The sequence below is a fragment of the Corylus avellana genome, chromosome ca5, assembly GCF_901000735.1.
Source record: "Corylus avellana chromosome ca5, CavTom2PMs-1.0".
NCBI classification, from domain to species: Eukaryota; Viridiplantae; Streptophyta; class Magnoliopsida; order Fagales; family Betulaceae; genus Corylus; species Corylus avellana.
In genome coordinates, this window is record NC_081545.1 from 11,082,108 (window position 1) to 11,104,495 (window position 22,388).

General features: G+C 38.5%; 1 protein-coding gene across 1 annotated transcript in view; it reads left to right on the forward strand.

Moving 5' to 3' along the window:
• Positions 1–1,345: 1,345 nt before the first annotated feature.
• LOC132182547 (cytochrome P450 76T24-like) overlaps positions 1,346–22,388 on the forward strand; it is a 28,916-nt gene continuing 7,873 nt past the window's right edge. Inside the window, exons 1-2 of the mRNA XM_059595826.1 lie at positions 1,346–2,259; positions 2,369–2,644. Coding sequence (XP_059451809.1) covers positions 1,354–2,259; positions 2,369–2,644 — 1,182 coding nt within the window. The 5' untranslated portion in view covers positions 1,346–1,353. The remainder of the gene's footprint in view (positions 2,260–2,368; positions 2,645–22,388) is intronic.

The window sequence follows — 22,388 nt, forward strand, 5'->3', positions numbered from 1 at the left end:
ATATATATATAAAGCATACATAGTTAAACAACGTGTTTCCTCTCTCCATGCTACCTTTGAATTTTGGTAAAAACCTTTGTATGATAGTTTTCTTTTGGGCTTCTGGATTTCCTTACGATAAGGTTGAAGATAAGGTTAGTAAAGGAATAAAGGGGATGCCAGAAGGAAGGAGAATTCCATTATATTAAGGGGTATTATAGTGAAGTATAGTAAGTAGTTATATTTAATTTATAGAGTTGGCCATTATAGAAAGTTAGAAATTGATAAAATTGAATATTTAATTAGTTTAAAATTGATAAAATTGAATATTTAAAATTAATTATGGTATCACTCAAAAAAATTACTTAATTATAGTAGCAAATCTTATAAAATTGAAAATATTAAGATAAAAAAGGAATTACCCTCTTAATACTATAAATAGATGTTGTGAAAATTAGATGCATTCATTCATTCAGCAAGCCCTCCACATTCAACAATCCAAACAATAACCTTCAAGTTTGATCAAGCAATTAATGCGTGTGGCCTACTTATACCACAAAAATTAAAAATGTAACATTTATCCATCCCTTCTTGTTAAATTGTTTGCTAGAATGTAAATTTTAAATAATTGTTAATTAAAATTAATTATTAAGATTTGAAGATGGGCAATGAGTAATGATTAAAATTACACTTTAATCCCGAAATTATCTCATGGATGTGGCAGTGCCAATGATCAACCCTTATTAAAAAAATAATAATTAAGACGATAATTAACACTGACATATTAACATGATCAAATAATAATATGACAAAAGTATAATTTCAAAGTTATTCTTGTTAAATTATCCAGATGGTGGGTTGATTTCTTGAAAATTTATTGCAAAGACAAAAGAAGGAATAATGAGGATCGATGTCATGAGCTCCAAATATATATATATATATATATATTTTTTTTTATTATTATTATTATACATGAAGGGTTGCATGCCTGTTGATTTCTTGAAATCTTTTTTTTTTTTTAATTTTTTTTTTATACATAAAGGGTCGCATGCTTGTTGATTTCTTAGAAATTTATTGCAATTAATACAAACCAAGGAATGACGATCTTCAGAGCACTAAATTTTTATTTCACAATACTCAACTAACTTTTAAATTAGTCAATGTTAAAAAAAAGAAATAAAAAAATAAAAATCAACTGTTGATTGAGAGTATTATAAAATAATTATGGGGTATATATATATATATATATACTCATAAATATATTAAATATCCCCAAAACGTTGCTAATAACTTTATAATTTTTGTTCAGCAGAAAAGTTTTCCGGTTCCTGATCCAAGCTTAGCCACTTCTAAGAACAAAGCGAAATTGAGTTAATGGACTACCTAGCGTTTGTGCTGCTACTTCCCTTTGTGTTGGCATCTATATATGTGCTCGCCTACGACCTAAGGGCCTGGAAATCTGGCTCGCCAAGACTTCCTCCAGGCCCCAAGCCTTTTCCAATCATTGGGAACATCTTGGACCTCGTAGGAAACCAACCCCATCGAGCCGTTTCCAAGCTCTCCAAAACTTATGGACCCCTAATGACTCTCAAGCTCGGGAGCATGACAACCATAATCATCTCCTCTCCAGATCTAGCCAAACAAGTACTGCAAAAATACGACCACGTCTTTTCCGGCCGAACTATCCTGGATGCTGTCCGAGCACTCAACCACCACAAATTTTCAATGGGGTGGCTGCATCCCACGTCGAGTCGTTGGAGAAACCTCAGGAAAGTTTCTGCCATGCAAATATTTGCTCCACAAAGGCTCGATTCCATCCAAGCCATTAGGAGAAAAAAAGTGCAACAACTAGTAGACCATGTTAAAGAAATTTGTAATAGTGGTCAAGAGGTAGATATTGGTGGAGCAACCTTCACAACTAGCCTGAATGCCATATCAAACACACTTTTCTCTAAAGACTTGGCAGACTATTGTTCAACTGCGTCCCAAGAGTTTCAGGAAATCATATTGGGTACCATGGAAGAAGCTGGAAGGCCGAATGTTGCTGACTATTTCCCTGCACTTCGTTTTGTTGACCCACAAGGTGCACGCCGAAGGATGAAGATTTATTTTAGAAATTGTTTTAGGACTCTTGACGGTATAATCAATGAACGATTACAATTAAGAGCATCATCATCAAAGGGTTCTAAGGCAAGTAGCGATGTACTTGATTCCCTCCTCGATCTCACTCAAGAAGATGATTCAGAATTAAGCCTCGACGACATCAGACATTTGCTTCTGGTGATTGGCTACCTTTCTTGAACTTTTTCTTTCCTTTCAATTATATTTTGATAAGCAATTAATAAACTTAGGCAACTGTTCTTAACACACACGCACTACTTTATACCAGGATTTGTTTATTGCGGGGATTGACACAACATCAAGCACAGTGGAATGGGCAATGGCAGAGTTACTACGCAACCCTGAAAAAATGGCAAAAGCCCGAAAAGAGCTTGAAGAAGTGCTTGGCAAGGACGAACATGTTCAAGAATCAGATATCTCAAAGTTGCCTTATCTACGAGCAATAGTGAAAGAAACATTTCGTTTCCACCCACCAGCACCTTTCCTAGCTCCCCACAAAGCAGAGATTGACAAAGAGGTGTGTGGCTTTACCGTGCCCAAGAATGCACAAATTGTAACGTCCCCAGCCCATTAGGGTTAGGTTCGTTAATGATTTTCTTACTTGCAAAGATCCATAAGGTTTATCAACTAAACAATGCTAGTATAACACTGAATGCATGAAAGTCTAGAATATCATGTCTAAAAATAATAACTAAACTGAAATATTCTTGTTTAACATAAATATGTCTCACAACGAGATAGATATCCTTATTAAAATAAATCTATCAATTTCTGAAAGAAAACTGTGCCAACGCACTTATTAACTTAACTAATATGAAATCATAAGAAATCCTAAATACGCCTGCCCCCATTCCGGCCTCCTAGTGCAGCCTGGTCACCACCTGAAACAAGAAATAAAAACTGATGAGCCCAAAGGGGCCCAGTAAGTGAAATCCACAACCATGAGCAGTTTTACTCCTTGTCCCGTTTTGAAAAATGGAACTCATAACTACATATGTTCCCAGTATATTTTTAAAGAAAACAGAAAGCAATGAAAATATATTTTCATCAATACAATTTATGAGTTTTTATCTCATACTAGGGCCCATGTATACTGTTACCCCCATATACTAGGGTTGCGCGGTCCTTGCGACCTGGGATGAGATACTGTGGCCGCAGCCCCGTCCCCTGGCCAACCGATTAACTCTGGGTGCACTCAGCATGGCAAAAATAAAACTATGATGGAACCACCTTCTGGCAGAGCCTCCTTCAGCGGTTGCGCCTCCATCCTTAGCATCGGTACCGAGCTTTTCTCTTGTTTCTCTTGGGCCAAAAATACACTCCTCCCTACATGTGCCCTCGTTTTATAACACTCTTTTCTCATTTCTTGTACTTCTCTTGGGCAACATGTAGGAGGGTTTATGATCATTGTCTCAAAATTCTCTTTATAAACATCACTATTTTCACAATATTTCTTTTTCTCAAACTTGTCATGCATGTAGCAAAATTTCATAATATAAACAAAATAATCATTTGCAATTGAAAACAAAATTGCATAAATAGCATGACATGATAATTTTTATGGAAGGGATAATAAATTCACTTACCTCTTGACTGCCGTAAAATTTTCCTCTGACTGCTAACTAATCTCCTGAAGGAAATACAGACACATTACTACCCTCATACACGTCACAACAAAACATTCTACTACTATTATGAGTTGGCTTGCTAATAAATTGAGAATGAACTTACTTAGGTATTAGGTATATTTTCTCATAAAATTTTCAGAATTTATTTTATTTAGTAGTACTCCTTTATGTATATATACTTTAAGTTCTTCCATACTATATATATATATATACACTGCCCACTACCCCATCTATATATATAGATGAACAACTTGAATACCATATATATATATATACACGTCCGTTAGCATGCTATGTATACATATATATATACATGAGGGGAAACCTCAACTCTTGAGCTAGCTTTTGGGTTGAGTTAGGCCGAAGACCCATTTCTAACATGGTATCAGAGCCTAACCCAATTAATTGGCTGTGGCCCACCGTCACCCATTGTCGCACGTGTTGGCTTGGATGTCCTCCCGCCACACGTGAGGGGGCGTGTTGGAAGTCCCACATTGCCTGGGTATTAAGGAGATTGTCCATTTATAAGGTGAGGGGAAACCTCAACTCTTGAGCTAGCTTTCTCCTGCAGAAATCGAAGCTCTCATTCATCAGGTTTTATCTAAGTCCAATCTTAATACCACCATGTCCACCACACCAGGTAATTCCTCTTGGTATATTGATTCTGCTTGTTGTAATCACATGACACCGAATTCTTCCATATTTTCTGCAAAATCTGTGTTACCTAGGCCTACCACCATTTACACTGCTAATGGTTCCCATCTTGCTATTAGTCACATCGGGTCTGTTTCAACTCATCAGCTATCTGTGTCTGATACATACTTAATGCCTAATCTCTCGTTAAATCTTTTATCTGTTGGTCAACTTTGTGAACTTGGCTTAGAATTGCACTTTTCTAACCGAGGTTGTGATGTGCAGGATCCACAGATGGGACAGCTAATTGGGACCACCCGTAAGATTGGACGTCTGTTTGAGCTTTCATCACTCCATCTTCCTCCTGCTGTGTCAGCTGCCACTCCATCTCGGTCTCCTTCTACCACCCTCAGTTTATGGCACTCTCGTTTAGGACATGCATCTATTTCTCGTATTCGCTCTTTAGCTACAAGTGGTCAATTAGGATCTGTTGAGTCTAAGTCTTTTGATTGTGTTGCATGTCAACTTGGAAAACAAAGTGCTTTACCTTTTAATAATAGTACATCTGTTTCTTCTGCTCCTTTTGATTTGGTGCATTCTGATGTTTGGGGCCCTGCGCCTATTCCCACCATGGGTGGATCCCGCTATTTTGTCATTTTTGTGGATGATTTTTCTCGATACACATGGCTTTATCTTTTACAAAATCGGTCTGAACTTCCGAAAATTTACTCTGAATTTCAACGGATGATTCAAACCCAATTTTCTCGCAACATAAAAATTTTTCGTTCTGATAATGCTATGGAATATCGTGAATCTACCTTTCTTAATACTCTCAAACAAAATGGCACTCTTCCTCATCGCTCATGCCCAAATACTTCTCAGCAAAATGGTCGTGCTGAACGTAAACACAGGCACATCTTAGACACTGTTAGGGCCTTGCTCCTATCTGCTTCTATCCCTGAACACTTTTGGGGAGAAGCCGCTCTTACCGCTGTTTATACCATTAATAGGGTCCCGTCTCCCACTACCTTAAATAAGTCCCCCTATGAACTTCTGTATGGTTCTCCTCCTGATTACCAATCTCTCCGCCTCTTTGGTTGTGTTTGTTTCGTGCTACTTCCATCCCATGAACGAACAAAATTGGAACCTCGTTCTCGTCTATGTTGTTTTCTTGGGTATGGCATTGAACACAAAGGATATCGTTGTTATGATCCTATTTCCAAACGGCTCCGCATCTCGCGGCATGTCACTTTTTGGGAACATAGGCTATTTAGTGATATGGAGTCTTTTCCTACTCGTCCCTCTAGTTCTTCTCCTATCTTCACTAATGTCTCACTTGATTTGCTCCCCGACATTACTAATCTTGATGTAGGGATGACAAACTCTCCAGACGACATTCCGACGGTCGACTTCAATGACTCTGCCCTGCCTGTTGATCCATCTACTTTTGAGCCCGCTCCCTCTATCCCTCGTCGTTCTACTCTGGTAACATCCCAATACTAGTAAACGTGTGGGCAATGGGACGGAATTCAAGCATATGGCCAAACCCAGATTTGTTTGTGCTTGAAAGATTTTTAGAGAAGGATATAGACTTCAAAGGCGGAGATTTCGAGCTCATTCCCTTTGGAGCTGGAAGAAGGATTTGCCCTGGATTGCCTTTGGCCAACCGGAAGGTGCACTTGATGTTGGCATCTCTAGTCCACTACTTTAATTGGAATTTGGCAGATGAGATGGAGGCAAAAGATTTAAACATGAGTGAGACATTTGGCATTACCTTACATAAGGCTGAGCCCCTCCTGGCTATTCCCATTAGATTTGGGTAATTTTCATTGCTTTTGTTTTTGGTCGAATATGGATGTATGCGCATGTCTTTATATTATATGGGTATAATTTAAAGACATGTGCATACATTCGTCTTTGTTTTTTGTTGTTTTTCCATGCTTGTCTTATTGTCCTGGTGTTTGGGCTTAGGACGTGAATAATTTTCTGGCCTTTCTAGTCGAGAAGGACTAGTTTTGGCGTGGTGCTTTTACTCATGCCTCGAAAATGGCTACCTATGTCCCGGATTGAATCTGCGTCGAACCAATCTGTTTTATAAGCTGAAGATTGGGCATAGGATAGCGGATGTAGATGTCATAGGTTATCACTGCAAGATTTGTATGATTTTGACCTTTATGACTTTTAGTTTCAGTTAGGAATTTAAGAGCTTGATGCTCTTGTGATGTAAGAGTTTTTATACTCTTGATTATTCATGAATGATAACAGAATGAATTTCTTTAATATATATATATATATATATATATATATATATATATATATATGGGTATAATTTGAGGTGGTAGTATTTCTCGAGAAGAGAATACTTATAATATCTCGTGACATGACACATGGCAATCAGAGATCGAGCCAACTCAGCAAAGCAATAGTTCAGTCTATCGAGCCTTATTTCTCGGTCGACCAAGTACTTTAGCAAATTAAAAATTTTATATATAGGTCAAGCTTTTAGCTTAAAATTTCACATAACTTTCTCTTTTCTTTCTAGATTCTTTGATTTAATTAAGTTGATTCTAGTGTAAGGGATTCTTGAATAACAAAGCTCTTGGTATAGAAGTGCAAAGTTTTCGGTTTAAGCGGAATTTATGAGGTGGATTATCTAAACTCTAGCTTTTTATTTATAGAAGTTATTTTTGTGTCGTCATAATCTTCATATATATATATAAAGCATACATAGTTAAACAACGTGTTTCCTCTCTCCATATTACCTTTGAATTTTGGTAAAAACCTTTTTATGGTAGTTTTCTTTTGGTTCCAAGTATTATTAAGAGTACTGGGCTTCTGGATTTCCTTACGATAAGGTTGAAGATAAGGTTAGTAAAGGAATAAAGGGGATGCCAGAAGGAAGGAGAATTCCATTATATTAAGGGGTATTATAGTAAAGTATAGTAAGTAGTTATATTTAATTTATAGAGTTGGTCATTATAGAAAATTAGAAATTTATAAAATTGAATATTTAATTAGTTTAAATACTACAAAGTTATAGAACTTCAATTATATATTTAATTTATAGTAAAGTATTAAAGTGGCACATCGAATATATATATATATATATATATATATATATATATATATATATATATGGTAATATGGTATAAAATTTAAAGGTATAAAATTTAAAGTTTCATTTTCTTGCTATTCCATGACCCTTTGTGTTACATTAAAATTAATTATGGTATCACTCAAAAAAATTACTTAATTATAGTAGCAAATCTTATAAAATTGAAAATATTAAGATAAAAAAAGGAATTACCCTCTTAATACAATAAATAGATGCTGTGAAAATTAGATACATTCATTCAGTAAGCCCTCGACATTCCAAAATCCAAACATTAATAACCTTCAAGTTTGATCAAGCAATTAATGCGTGTGGCCTACTTAAACCACAAAAATTAAAAATGTAACATTTATCCATCCCTTCTTGTTAAATTGTGTGCTAGAATGTAAATTTTAAATGGAGTCAAAATATTTTTCAAGTCTTCTCTCTAGGGTTTCTCTATCGGCGCCCAGAGGTGAAGTTTTCTATCCCCCGTGGCTAGGGTGGAGTGTGGTTTGTTAAGTGTGTCTATTCCTGTGAGTACCGAACAGGTGAGATGGGAACCACGGCAGAGGAATTATCTCGGCTTTGGGAGAACCTCACGCTGATGGAAGAAGAGGGTGCAGACTTGGCCATTGGAGAATCTGACTTAGCCCCTTTGGCTGCTCGGGGTTCATCTTGTATTGTTGGGAAATTGCTAGCAGATCGAGTTGTGGGGATGGATGTTCTCAAGACGCCATTGATACGGGCATGGCATCCAACAGACCGGGTTTCTTTCAAAACGTTGGGAGCAAATCTCTTCCTAATTGAGTTTGCGAGTGAATGTGATAAAGTTCGGATTTTGGAAGGCCGGCCTTGGAAGTTTGATGATCATCTTTTCGCAATAGTTGATTATGATGGAGTTACTTCGCCTTTCCAATTGGAGTTTGACAAAGTGTCCTTTGGGTCCGCATGTTTGGCCTTCCGCTATCTTGTATGGGAAGAAGCGTGGGACAGAAGATCGGTGCTTCGGTGGGAGAGGTTGAAGATATTGATGTCACGGAAGGAGTAGGGTGGGGGGAGTTTCTGAGGGTTCGGATTCGTATGGACCTCTCAAAACCACTCTCACGAGGGAGGACTATAAATCTTAGGGGCAAGTCGATCTGGATTGCTTTTCATAACGAGAAGATCCCACGTTATTGCTACACTTGTGGAGTAATTAAGCATGGTAAGAGTGGATGTGGACGACCTGCAGGCCAATGAATTAATGGGGGAGAAAAGAAGGTCGAATTTGGACCTTGGCTTCGGGACCCGTCGCCGACAAGGAGATATGGGAGGGGTGGAGGTTGGGTGACAGGGGGAGAACCAGCCACCCTCATGCAAGAAACTTCTATGGAGAATGGGGCCAACAACGCAAATATGGGAAATGCGAGGGAGGAGGAGACGGAGAAAGATCCACCAGATGGAGGCTCATCCGAGAATTCCAAAACTCCAGTGAGGGGCAGTTTCGGAACAACCCACAATCGAAGTCCATCTGTTTGCCCCATAACTAGGAGCGCAAATCATGGGAGACTGCAGTTACAAGATGAAGAGATTGATGAGGGTGGGGATTTGGTGTTAAGTTCTAAAATATTCATATTTTCAGCCCTTAACTTGCAAGTTTTAATCATTTGGTTTTAGTTAATTAGATTATTTTAATTCATTTATGATTTTTCCATACTTTTGTAGGCTTTTGGAAGAAAATAAAGTAAATTTGGAAGATTTGGGCTAAAAGAGAGAAGATGGGACAAATGGGAGACCCTGACACTGCGATCGATCACAGGTTACGTGCAATCGAGCACAGTACCTGAAAGACACAGCATGAAGCAGGTCATGAGCGATCGAGCGCACGACAGAAGAAGATCAATCGCAGACTTGCGATCGAGCGCACATGGTTGCGATCGATCTCACCCGTGTGCGGGAGACATATCAAGTGGCGGCCAGATTGTCATTCTTTTCATATTAGGGTTTTCCAACTCCCAATTGTAATAGGTTTTGAAACCCTACGAAATCCCTAGGTTTACTAGTTTGTCAAGGACTTCTAAAGCTTATAAATAGACCCTTAAGCCTCTAGAATAAGGGGGCTTTGTAAGGAGAAGAATAGGAGCTCTTCAAATTCAAGTCTTGGGTTTATTCTTTCCCTTTCTTTTCTTTTATTTTATGAAGATGTTTAACATCAACTCTATGTGTAGCTAATTTATTTAGTAGGGCTAGATTGAAGCCCTAGTTATGTTTAGTTAATATTTCAATATTGGCGCCTTTGTAATGATCTTATTGTGCTATTTAACTTGATTAATACCTGCTTGCATGAATTCCTCATATGTGTGTGCCTGATCAACATATGCATGTGGTATGGACTAGTTAGTTAAATCAACTTGAATGGCCGAGTCCCAGGTTTAATTAAAGTAACAAAAGAATCCACACCGCGGTTCTTGGGTTAATCAACATGGGGAACCGGGAGTATACGTCATGCCCTAGGCCTCATGTGTTTGTCGATTTTCATAGAGTATATGCTTTCTTAAGGAACAACTTAGTATACACCATGCTAAATCCCTTAGAAAAGAAAAGAGTTAGAGTATACGCCATGCCTAACTCGTTGCTTAGGGAAATCTATAGCTTAAGGAGTATATGTCATTCCCTTAGGTTGACAAACATTAGATATGCATAACATGATCAAAGCATTGGCATATTGTTATAATAGCTAAATATAATTAGTGGTGGATATCAAAGCCCTACCTTTTATTATCATCACTTAAAAAAATCAATCTTTGTTTTACTTAAGGAATTTATTTTTAAGCAAAATTCAGCAATCCTCGTGGGAATGATCCTGTACTTGCACCATATGCTACTATGTTGACCATGTACACTTGCAAGTAAAACGTACAATTATTTACCTATTAATTTAGGTAGATATTTGCACAACAAGTTTTTGGCGCCGTTGCCGAGGATTGCGGCGAATTTTGTTTAAAATTATTTTCCTTTAGTTGTGTTATTTTAATTTTCAATTTTGTTTTTGTCAAAAATGTTTTCTATTGATTCTAAAATTTTTCTGTTTTCTGTTTTAGGTTGCGGATTAGCATTCTGTGCGTGCGATCAATCGTCAACTGAGTGCGATCGAGTGCACAAAACTACGATCGAGTGCAGTTCCAGGAAGCATCTGGACCAGCAGCACTGAAGCTGCCTGACTGAAGAAGCAAATTCAATTAATGAAAGGTCGTCGATCTCAAGACTCAACCGTTATTCCACTCGATCCTGAAATTGAGCGGACAATTCGACAACGACCTAGAGACACAGAAGAAGAGGAAGAAATTAAGATGGAAGATTTGTAAGAGAATCCAATTGGGTCAAGACCATTAGAGGCAAATCCACCACAGGGGAGGAGATCGATGAAGCAGGCATTCGTTCCAGCAACCCTCCATCAACCCTCATTCATAGCATATCAACCGGAGGTGGAAGGCAACTATTATATTTCTCCTCAAATCCTTAATGCATTGACTCACTTCAGAGGCACAGCTACTGAGGATCCCAACTTGCATCTTAAAGAATTCTTTGATTTATGCCAGTTGCAACATGTCCAAAGCCTAACTCTATAGAGACTCAGGTTAGTCCTCTTCCCTTTCTCTTTGAAAGATAATGCTAAACTATGGTACAATTCCTTGCCTGTAGATTCTATCCATACTTGGGAAGAATTGACCACCATGTTTCTGAAGAAGTTTTTCCCAGCTCAAAAGACAAAACAACTTAAAGGGAACTTCAAATGTTCCAACAATGAGATGGAGATTTGTTCTTTGAGGCCTGGGATCACTTCAATTCATTGCTTCTAAAGTGCCCACATCACAACATCCCTCAAGATGATCAGGTACAAATTTTCTATGAAGGTTTAGATGATACTAACAAAGGGATGGTTGATACAGGTTGTGGAGGGATGCTGATGGAAAAGAGCAGTGAGAAAGCCATATGGATCTTTGAGAGATTGAGTGAACACACTCAACAATTCCCATCCAGAAGGAGGCAAGGTGTAAGGAGCAAAGGTAAGAATGAAGAAAATAGCAGAATGAAAAATCAGATGGCTGCTGTGGAAAAGAAGTTGGACATGATTGTCAAGGCCATGACTACTTAGAAAATCTCACCTCTGCAACAGGGCACACCAATCCAGGTATGTGCTATTTGTTCTCATATAGATCACACCACTGAGACGTGTCCTTTATCTCCATTTGCAGAGCAAGAAGAGGTGAATTATTTGAGACAAAACAATCATCCCCACAAGAACAATCCATTCTCAAACACCTACAAGCCAGGGTGGCAAAACCACCATGATTTCTCAGGGAATAATAGTCGAAATATTCTGAACCCTTAAGGACAGAAAAACAACCCTCAACAAGCAGTCCAACCAGCTCAAGAGCCAGAGAAGGATGACCTGAAGGATCTTGTATGACAATTGATGACTTCACAACAGCAATTTGTGATTACACAACAGCAATCCAATGCCAAGTATGATCAATCCATTCAAAGACTGGAAATGCAAATGGGGCAAATGGCTAAGGAACAGAGTGAAATAAGGAGGGGTGAATTTCCATTCCAAACAATATCCAATTCAAGGGATCAACAGCAGCTGAAAGCAGTCACAGTTCTTAGGAATGGCAAAGGTAAATAAAATGGAGAAGGTGAATGCACCCCCCTTTCCTCAAAGGTTAGTCAAACCAAAGAAAGAAAAGCATGGATATCTTTGAGACCTTGCGGAAAGTAGAAATGAACATTCCTTTATTAGATGCAATTAAACAGATTCCTCCATATGCTAAATTTTTAAAGGAGTGTTGCACTAACAAAAGGAAGTTTCAGGAATATGAGATAGTGGCCTTAACAGAAGAGGTAAGTGCAGTCTTGTTAAGAAACTTACCACCAAAGCTAATAGATCCAGGTAGTTTTACATTCCTTGCAGGATAGGAGACCATTCTTTTGAAAATGCACTACTGGATCTAAGAGCAGGGGTGAATTTGATGCCTTACACTGTATATGAAAAACTGGGATTGGAGGAGCTTCAACCAACCTCTATCACCTTGCAATTGGCAGACAGAAGCATCAAATGACCAAGAGGTATACTTGAGGATGTTTTGGTAAAGGTAGGCACATTTATTCTACTTGCTGATTTCATTGTATTAGATGGGGAAGAATCTCCTATGCCACCACCTTTACCTATTATCTTAGGAAGACCCTTTATGAGAACTACTGATACTACAATAGGTGTGAAAAAGGGTATTGTGAGCATGAAGGTAAATGGTGAGACAATAGAGTTCAAAATATTTGATGTATTGAAATTACCTCAAGAAGATTTAGAATGTTTTGATGTTTGTATGATCCAAGATGTTAGTGAGACGGTTTTGCAGGACCAACATAAAGATCCATTGGAGGCCACCCTCACCCATAGTTTCACAAGGCAGGACATTGAGCCAAAACCTGAAGATGTTACTAATGACATCATTGAAACAGTGCATCACCTTGAGGCCTCTCCAAAATACTCAAGTAAGTATACTCCTCCCTTTGAGATTCTTGAGCCTACTAATACCTCTCTTGTTCCTTCTATTGTCCAGGCATCCAAGCTGGAATTGAAGCAATTGCCAGGCCACCTAACATATGCCTACTTTGGAGAAAACAAGACACTACCAGTCATAATTGCAGCAAATCTGAGTTGTGACGAAGAATAAAAGTTGCTGAGAGTGCTTAGAGAGCATAAAACTGCTTTGGGATGGACCATTGCTGACATCAAAGGAATAAGTCCAGCCAAATGCATGCATCAGATCTTTCTTGAAGACGAAACCAAGCCAAAGATGATGAGCTGATACCTACAAGAGTAACCACTAGGTGGAGGGTATGCATCGATTACAGAAGACTGAACAAGGTAACCAGAAAAGACCATTTTCCATTACCCTTCATTGACCAAATGCTAGAGAGGTTAGCTGGCCATAGCCACTATTGTTTCTTGGATGGGTACTGTGGCTATAATCAGATTGCAATAACACTAGAGGATCAGGAGAAGACCGCCTTCACATGTCCTTTTGGCACATTTGCCTACAGAAGGATGCCATTTGGCTTATGCAATGCCCCAGCCACATTCCAAAGATGCATGATGAGCATTTTTTCAGACATGGTGGAGAAAACCATTGAGGTATTTATGGATGACTTTAGTGTCTTTGGGTCTAGTTTTGATGAATGCCTCAACCATCTGAAGAATGTCCTCAAGAGGTGTGAAGAATGCAACCTAGTGCTCAATTGGGACAAATGCCACTTCATGGTTCAACAAGGCATCGTATTGGGTCACTCTATTTCGAGCAAGGGCACTGAAGTAGATAAGGCCAAGATTGACATCATCTCCAAACTTCCTCCACCTCTGACAGTGAAAGGGGTGAGGAGTTTTCTTGGACATACTAAGTTCTATAGAAGGTTCATCAAGGATTTCTCCAAGATCTCTAGATTGAATGGACTAAAGAATGCATGACTGCCTTCAACAAAATGAAAAAGCTACTCATATCTGCACCAATAATGAGGGCACTTGATTGGAGTCTACCATTTGAGCTCATGTGCGATGCCAGTGACGTTGTCTTGAGAGCTGTCTTGGGTCAAAGAATCAATAAGGTACCTTATGCCATATATTATGCTTCTAGGACATTGAATGATGCTCAGCTAAATTATTTTACCACTGAGAAAGAATTATTAGCTGTCATATTTGCTTTGGAGAAGTTTAGATCATACCTAATTGGCTCTAAGGTCATTGTATTCACTGATCATGCTACTTTGAGATATTTGTTTGCTAAGAAGGATGCAAAGCCAAGATTGATCAGATGGGTATTATTACTGCAAGAGTTTGATCTTGAGATCAGAGATAAGAAGGGCAGTGAGAATGTGGTTGTAGATCACCTATCCAGACTACTTCATGAGGAAGAAGGGGATGAGCTTCCATTGAATGAAAAGTTTTCAGATGAGCAGTTATTTGCAGTTGAGGTCCAACTTCCATAGTATGTAGACATTGTGAATTATATAACTGCCAAGGTTTTTCTCCCAGGAATGTCTAGTCAAGAAAGGAAGAGGTCGATGTCTATATCTAGACAATACCATTGGGATGACCCCTCTCTGTTCAAATTCTGCCCTGATCAAATCATTAGAAGGTGTGTCTCAGAAGAAGAGTATTGGAGCATTCTGTAGCATTGTCATCAGTTTGCTTGTGGAGGACACTTTGGGCTAAGAGAACAGCACTTAAGATACTACAATCTGGTTTCTATTGGCCTAATGTATTTAAGGATGACTTTTTGTTTTGCAGCTCCTGTGATAAATGCCAAAGGACAGGTAACATCTCATCCAGAAATCAGATGCCGTTGCAAAATATTCAGGAGGTGGAGCTCTTCGATGTATGGGGGTATTGATTTCATGGGTCCATTTCCTAATTCATATGGTTATTTGTATATCCTTGTAGGTGTGGATTATGTGTCCAAATGGGTCGAGGCTGTTCCCTCAAAGACTAATGATCACAAAGTGGTTGTGAAGTTTTTGCAGGACAACATCTTCACTAGATTTGGGACACCACGAGCAATAATTAGTGATGGAGGCAACCACTTCAATAATTATGCCTTCGCTTCTTTGATAAAGAAGTATGGCATCACCCAGAAGGTTGGAACTCCGTACCATCCCCAAACCAGTGGACAAGTGGAGATCAGCAACAGAGAAATCAAAGGTATCCTTGAAAGGACAGTGAACCTCAATAGGAAGAATTGGTCACTAGGCTTGAATGATGCACTATGGGCTTATAGGACTGCTTACAAGACACATATCAGTATGTCTCCATATCGGTTAGTCTTTGGGAAAGCATGTCATCTACCAGTGGAGTTGGAACACAAAGCATATTGGGCCATCAAGCAGTTTAACTTTGATATAAAACGAGCTGGCAACAAGAGGAAGCTACAACTCAATGAACTGGAGGAATTGTGGCAGGATGCTTATGAGAACGCCAAGCTCTACAAGGAAAGGACCAAAGCATATCATGACAAACAACTAGTCAGGAAGGAGTTTCATGTAGGACAAAAAGTGTTGATTTATAATTCAAGATTGAAACTTTTCCCTGGTAAGCTCAAGTCAAGATGGTCTGGACCTTGTATTATTACTAAAATTTTCCCTCATGGAGCGTTGGAGGTTCGTAATCCAGAAAGCAATCGCATATTCCAGGTTAATGGACACAGAGTAAAGCCATATCTCAAAGTGAAATTGCTAACAAGAGATGAAGATCTGGCACTCCAATCTGCCCCCTATGCACCACCACCTTCTGGAGCATCTACTTCTAGACAGCATTGAGCAGGGACCACAGTCTAGCTAAAGACATTAAACTTAACGCTCATGGGAGGCACCCCATAGTTTATCCCTTTATCGTGTTTTGTTTAAAATGTTTTCAGTTCATCTTTTTATTTATCTTTAGTTTTGTTCTTTTTTACTTGTTTGTTGTTATCTTATTTTGCAGGGACAAGTGTGCTTCAATCCAAGTTTGGGGGTGTGCTAAGTGCCATGCTTTCTAAGACTATGTCATCCATCTCCCGGGTACACTCTTTCCTTTATTTAGACACATTGGGAACAATGTGTCATTTAAGTTTGGAGGTATGGGCACACATGTTTTTCACACACACTTTGTCCCAATTTCATGTTATTTGTTTTGTGTTTGTTTGTTTAATAAAAAAAAAAAAAAAATCTTATGCACGTTCATGTTTGCTCTAAAATTTTAAGTTGATCTAAAAGAATTGTGGCTTGAATTCATCAGTGAGTTTAAAATTTTGAACACATGATCTGATGAATGAATCTGTTAGTTTGATTACTTGTTTAGGACAGTTGAAAAGTCACATGTTTGATCTGAACACTCAAGCACATTAGCACATAATTTGTGAAGTATGACATGAGGTCTGATATATGTGTTTTTGTATCTTGGATGAAAATGGATGACTTGTTAGATGAACACTTCGGCATATTTGAAAAAAAAAAGTATGAAATAAATGATCATTGATGGCTTTTCATTGAATAACTGGACCCCTTGCCTCAAAGCATTGAGTGTTCACGTCAAAAGGTGAAAAATTTGGATTTGATCAATGTCATGGTTAGTTTGGTTTTATAGCCTTTTTGACTCGAGTTAGTAGGTCCTTATGGGTGTCTCTACGCCTAATACCCTAAAACCACCTAGTTTGGGAGTCATTGACTTAACAGTCGCTATATGGGTCAATTAGAAAGCTTAAGAGAATCAAACATTGCAACCAAAATATATATGTATATATATATATATATATATATATATATATATATATATATATATATATATATATATATGCCATGGTTGTTCATTCTAATAGGGATTCCAGTAAATTTTGAGATATGGAGACATTACATGTTAGAAAGAATTGGAAGCCTCATAATTTTGTGCTAGTTCACTTCACACAATTTTTAAACTTGTGATGTTTTAGCATGTCCTTTGTAAGTAGTTGCACTTTGAGATTCCAATTCATTGTGAAGATGGAGTTCAATTTTTTTTTAAGCTTGTTAATGAATAAAAATCATGATCATGAAGTGATGCTTTGCTTTCTGAAATAACATGAACTGTGCATGATGTTTGTGTATAACATCTCTGGAAAACCCTCACGAGACTTCACTCGTCCTCTAGGAAATTCTTAGAGGTTTAAAAGGTTTGTTGCATATGCTAAATGCAATCGTACATCCCACGAAAGATGGATTTATCTTTTTGTTTTCTGTTTTTCCATTTTTGTTTTTAGTTTTGTATTGCTAAGGGACTAGCAATATGTAAGTTTGGGGGTGTGTTAAGTGCTAAAATATTCATATTTTCAGCCCTTAACTTGCATGTTTTAATCCTTTGGTTTTAGTTAATTAAGTGATTTTAATTCATTTTTGTGTTTTCCATACTTTTGTAGGCTTTTGGAAGAAAATGAAGTAAATCTGGAAGATTTGGGCTAAAAGAGAGAAGATGGGAAAAATGGGAGCCCCTGACACTACGATTGATCACAGGTTACTTGCGATCGAGCGCAGTATCAGAAAGACACAGCATGAAGCAGGTCATGAGTGATCGAGCGCACGACAGAAGAAGATCAATCGCAGACCTGTGATCGAGCGCACACGGGTTGCGATCGATCGCACCCGTGCGCGGGAGACATATCAAGTGTCGGCCAGATTGTCATTCTTTCCATATTAGGGTTTTCCATTTAGTAGGGCTAGATTGAAGCCCTAGTTATGTTTAGTTAATATTTCAATATTGGCGCCTTTGTAATGATCTTGTTGTGCTATTTAACTTGATTAATACCTGCTTGCATGAATTCCTCATATGTGTGTGCCTGGTCAACATGTGCATATGGTATGGACTAGTTAGTTAAATCAACTTGGATGGCCGAGTCCTGCGTTTAATAAAAGTAACAAAAGAATCCACACCGCGGTTCTTAGGTTAATCAACATGGGGAACCGAGACTAAACGCCATGACCTAGGCCTCATGTGTTTGTCAATTTCCATAGAGTATATGCGTTCCTAAGGAACAACTTAGTATACACCATGCTAAATCCCTTAGAAAAGAAAAGAGTTAGAGTATACACCATGCCTAACTCGTTGCTTAGGGAAATCTATAGCTTAAGGAGTATATGCCATGCCCTTACGTTGACAAACATTAGATATGCATAACATGATCAAAGCATTGGCATATTGTTATATTAGCGAAATATAATTAGTGGTGAATATTGTTAAGTGCTAAAATATTCATATTTTCAGCCCTTAACTTGCATGTTTTAATCCTTTGGTTTTAGTTAATTAGGTCATTTTAATTCATTTTTGTGTTTTCCATACTTTTGTAGGTGTTTGGAAGAAAATGAAGTAAATCTGGAAGATTTGGGCTCAAAGAGAGAAGAAGGGCAAAATGGGAGCTCCCTAACCCTGCGATCGATCACAGGGTACTTGCGATCGAGCGCAATACCAGAAAGATGCAGCACAAAGCAGGCTATGAGCGATCGAGCGCACGACAGAAGAGGATTGATTGCAGACCTAAGATCGAGCGCACACGGGTTGCGATCGATCGCACCCGTGCGCAGGAGACATATCAAGTGGCGGCCAGATTGTCATTCTTTCCATATTAAGGTTTTCCAACTCCCAATTGTAAAAGATTTTGAAACCCTACGAAATCCCTAGGTTTACTACTTTGTCAAGGACTTCTAAAGCCTATAAATACACACTTAAGCCTTTAGAATAGGTATGCTTTTGTAAAGAGAAGAATATGAGCTCTTCAATTTCAAGTCTCGGGTTTATTCTTTTCCTTTCTTTTCTTTTATTTTATGATGATGTTTAACATCAACTCTATGTGTAGCTAATTTATTTAGTAGGGCTAGATTGAAGCCCTAGTTATGTTTTGTTAATATTTCAATATTGGCGCCTTTGTGATGATCTTGTTGTGCTATTTAACTTGATTAATACTTGCTTGCATGAATTCCTCATATGTGTGTGCCTGATCAACATATGCATGCGGTATGGACAAGTTAGTTAAATCAATTTGGATGACCGATTCCTAGGTTTAACATAAGTAACAAAGATATCCACACCGGATTCTTAGGTTAATCAACATGGAGAACTGGGAGTATACACCCATGCCCTAGGCCTCATGTATTTGTCGATTTTCATAGAACATATGCTTTTCTAAAGAACAACTTAGTATATACCATGCTAAATCTTTTAGGAAAGAAAAGAGTTAGAGTATACACTCATGCCTAACTCGTTGCTTAGGGAAATCTATAGCTTAAGGAGTATACACCCATGCCCTTAGGTTGACAAACATTAGATAGACATAACTTGATCAAAACATTGGCATATTGATATATTAGCTTAATATAATTAGTGGTGGATATCAAAGCCCTACCTTTTTATCATTATCAACTCAACCCAATCTTTGTTTTAGTTTACTTTTGGAATTAATTTTAAGCAAGATTCAGCAATTCTCGTGGGAATGATTCCGTATTTGCACACTATACTACTGTGTTGACCTCGTGCACTTGCGGGTAAAACACACAATTATTTGCCTATTAATTTAGGTAGGTAATTGTGAACAACAAGTTTTTGGCGTCGTTCCCGGGGATTGCGGCGAATTTTGTTTAAAATTATTTTCCTTTAGTTATGTTATTTCAATTTTCAATTTTCAATTTTGTTTTTGTCAAAAATATTTTCTATTGATTCTAAATTTTTTCTGTTTTCTGTTTCAGGTTGCGGATAAACATTCTTTGATTGCGATCAATCGTCAGCCAAGTGCGATCGAGCGCATTGCGATTGAACGCACCAACAACCTGCGATCGAGCGCAGTTCCAGGGAGCATCCGAACCAACAGCATTGAAGCTGCCTGACTGAAGAAGCAATTCAATTGATGTAAGGTCGTCGATCTCAAGCCTCAACCATTGTTCCACTCGATCCTGAAATTAAGCGGACAATTCGACAACGACCTAGAGACAAAGAAGAAGAGGAAGAAATTGAGATGGAAGATTTGCAAGAGAATCCAATTGGTCCAAGACCATTAGAGGCAAATCCACCACAGGGTGAGGAGACCGATGAAGCAGGCATTCGTTCCAACAATCCTCCTTCAACCCTCATGCATAGCATATAAACCAGAGGTGGAAGGCAGCTATTATATTTCTCCTCAAATCCTTAATGCATTGACTCACTTCAGAGGCACAGCTACTGAGGATCCCAACTTGCATCTTAAAGAATTCTTTGATTTATGCAAGTTGCAACATGTCCAAGGCCTAACTCCAGAAAGACTCAGGTTAGTCCTCTTCCCCTTTTCTTTGAAAGATAATGCTAAACTGTGGTATAATTCCTTGCCTGCAGATTCTATCCATACTTGGGAAGAATTAACCACCAAGTTTCTGAAGAAGTTTTTTCCAGCTCAAAAGACAAAGCAATTTAAAAGGGAACTTCAAATGTTCCAACAAAGAGATGGAGATCTGTTCTTCGAGGCATGTGATCACTTCAATTCACTGCTTCTAAAGTGCCCACATCACAGCATCCCTCAAGATGATCAGGTACAAATTTTCTATTAAGGTTTAGATGATACTAACAAAGGGATGGTTGATTTAGCTTGTGGAGGAATGCTGATGGAAAAGAGTAGTGAGGAAGCCACAAGAATCTTTGAGATGTTGAGTGACAACCAACAATTTCCATCCGTAAGGAGGCAAGGTGTAAGGAGCAAAGGCAGGAAAGAAGAAAATAGCGGAATGCAAAATCAGATGGCTGCCATGCAGAAGGCATTCCTTATGCTTGCAAACGCCATGACTACTCAGAACATCTCTCCCAATCAGCTAGCCACCCAATTCCAGGTATATGCCATATGTTCTCAAGTAGGTCATACTATTGAAACTTGCCCTTTATATTCATTTGTAGATCATGAGCAAGCGCACTATGTGGGACAAAGCAACTACCCCTACAAGAACAATTCATACTCCAATACCTACAAGCCAAGATGGCAAAACCACCCTGATTTATCATGGAGTAACAATCAAGGACGAAAGGGTCCCCAACAAGCAAGCCAACCAACTCAAGAGTCAAAACTGAACCAACTGGAGAATATGATACACACCCTGGTGGCTTCTCAACAGCAGTTCATGACTTCACAACAGCATCACGACTGATCAAAGATAATTCAATACAAAGACTGATCAAGCCATTCAAAGACTGGAAGTGCAAATGGGGCAATTGGCAAAGGAGCTGAGTGAAGGAAAGCAGGGAGAATTTCCAGCCCAGACAATACCCAACCCAAGGGGTCATCAGCAGCTAGAAGCAGTCATAGTTCTCAGGAATGGCAAAGTCATTGGAACTGAAGAGCCACCTCAAGCAACTCCAAAAGGACCATCAACTTCTAAGGTAAATAAAATGGAAAAGGTAAATGCACCCCCCTTTCCTCAAAGGCTAGTCAAACCAAAGAAAGAAGAGCAACTCAGGGATATCTTTGAGACCTTGAGGAAAGTAGAAATCAACATTCCTTTATTAGATGCAATTAAACAAATTCCTTCATATGCTAAATTTTTAAAAGATTATTGCACTAACAAAAGGAAGTTTCAGGAGTATGAGACAGTGGCCTTAACAGAAGAGGTAAGTACAGTCTTGTTAAGAAAATTACCACCAAAGCTAACAGATCCAGTTAGTTTTACCACTCCTTGCAGGATAGGAGACCATTCTTTTGAAAATGCACTACTGGATCTAGGAGCAGGGGTGAATTTGCTGCCTTAAACTGTATATGAAAAGCTAGGATTAGGGGAACTTCAACCGACCTCTATCACCTTGCAACTGGCAAACAGAAGCATCAAACAACCAAGAGGTATACTGGAGGATGTGTTGGTAAAGGTAGGTACATTTATTTTACCTGCTGATTTCATTGTATTGGATGTGGAAGAATCCCCTATGCCATCACCTTTACCTATTATCTTAGGAAGACCCTTTATGAGAACTGTTGATACTACAATAGGTGTGAAAAAGGGTATTGTGAGTGTGAAGGTAAATGGTGAGACAATAGAATTCAAAATATTCGATGCATTGAAATTACCTCAAGAAGATTTAGAATGTTTTGATGTTTGTATGATCCAAGATGTTAGTGAGACAGATTTGCAGGACCAACGTAAAGATCCATTGGAAGCCACCCTCACCCATAGTCTCACAAGGCAGGACATTGAGCTAGAACTTGAAGATATTACTAATGACGTCATGGAAACAGTGCATCACCTTGAGGCTTCTCGAAAATACTCAAGTAAGTATAATCCTCCCTTCGAGATTCTTGAGCCTACTAATACCTCCCTTGTTCCCTCTATTGTCCAGGCACCCAAGCTGGAATTGAAGCAATTGCCAGAGCACCTAAAATATGCATACTTGG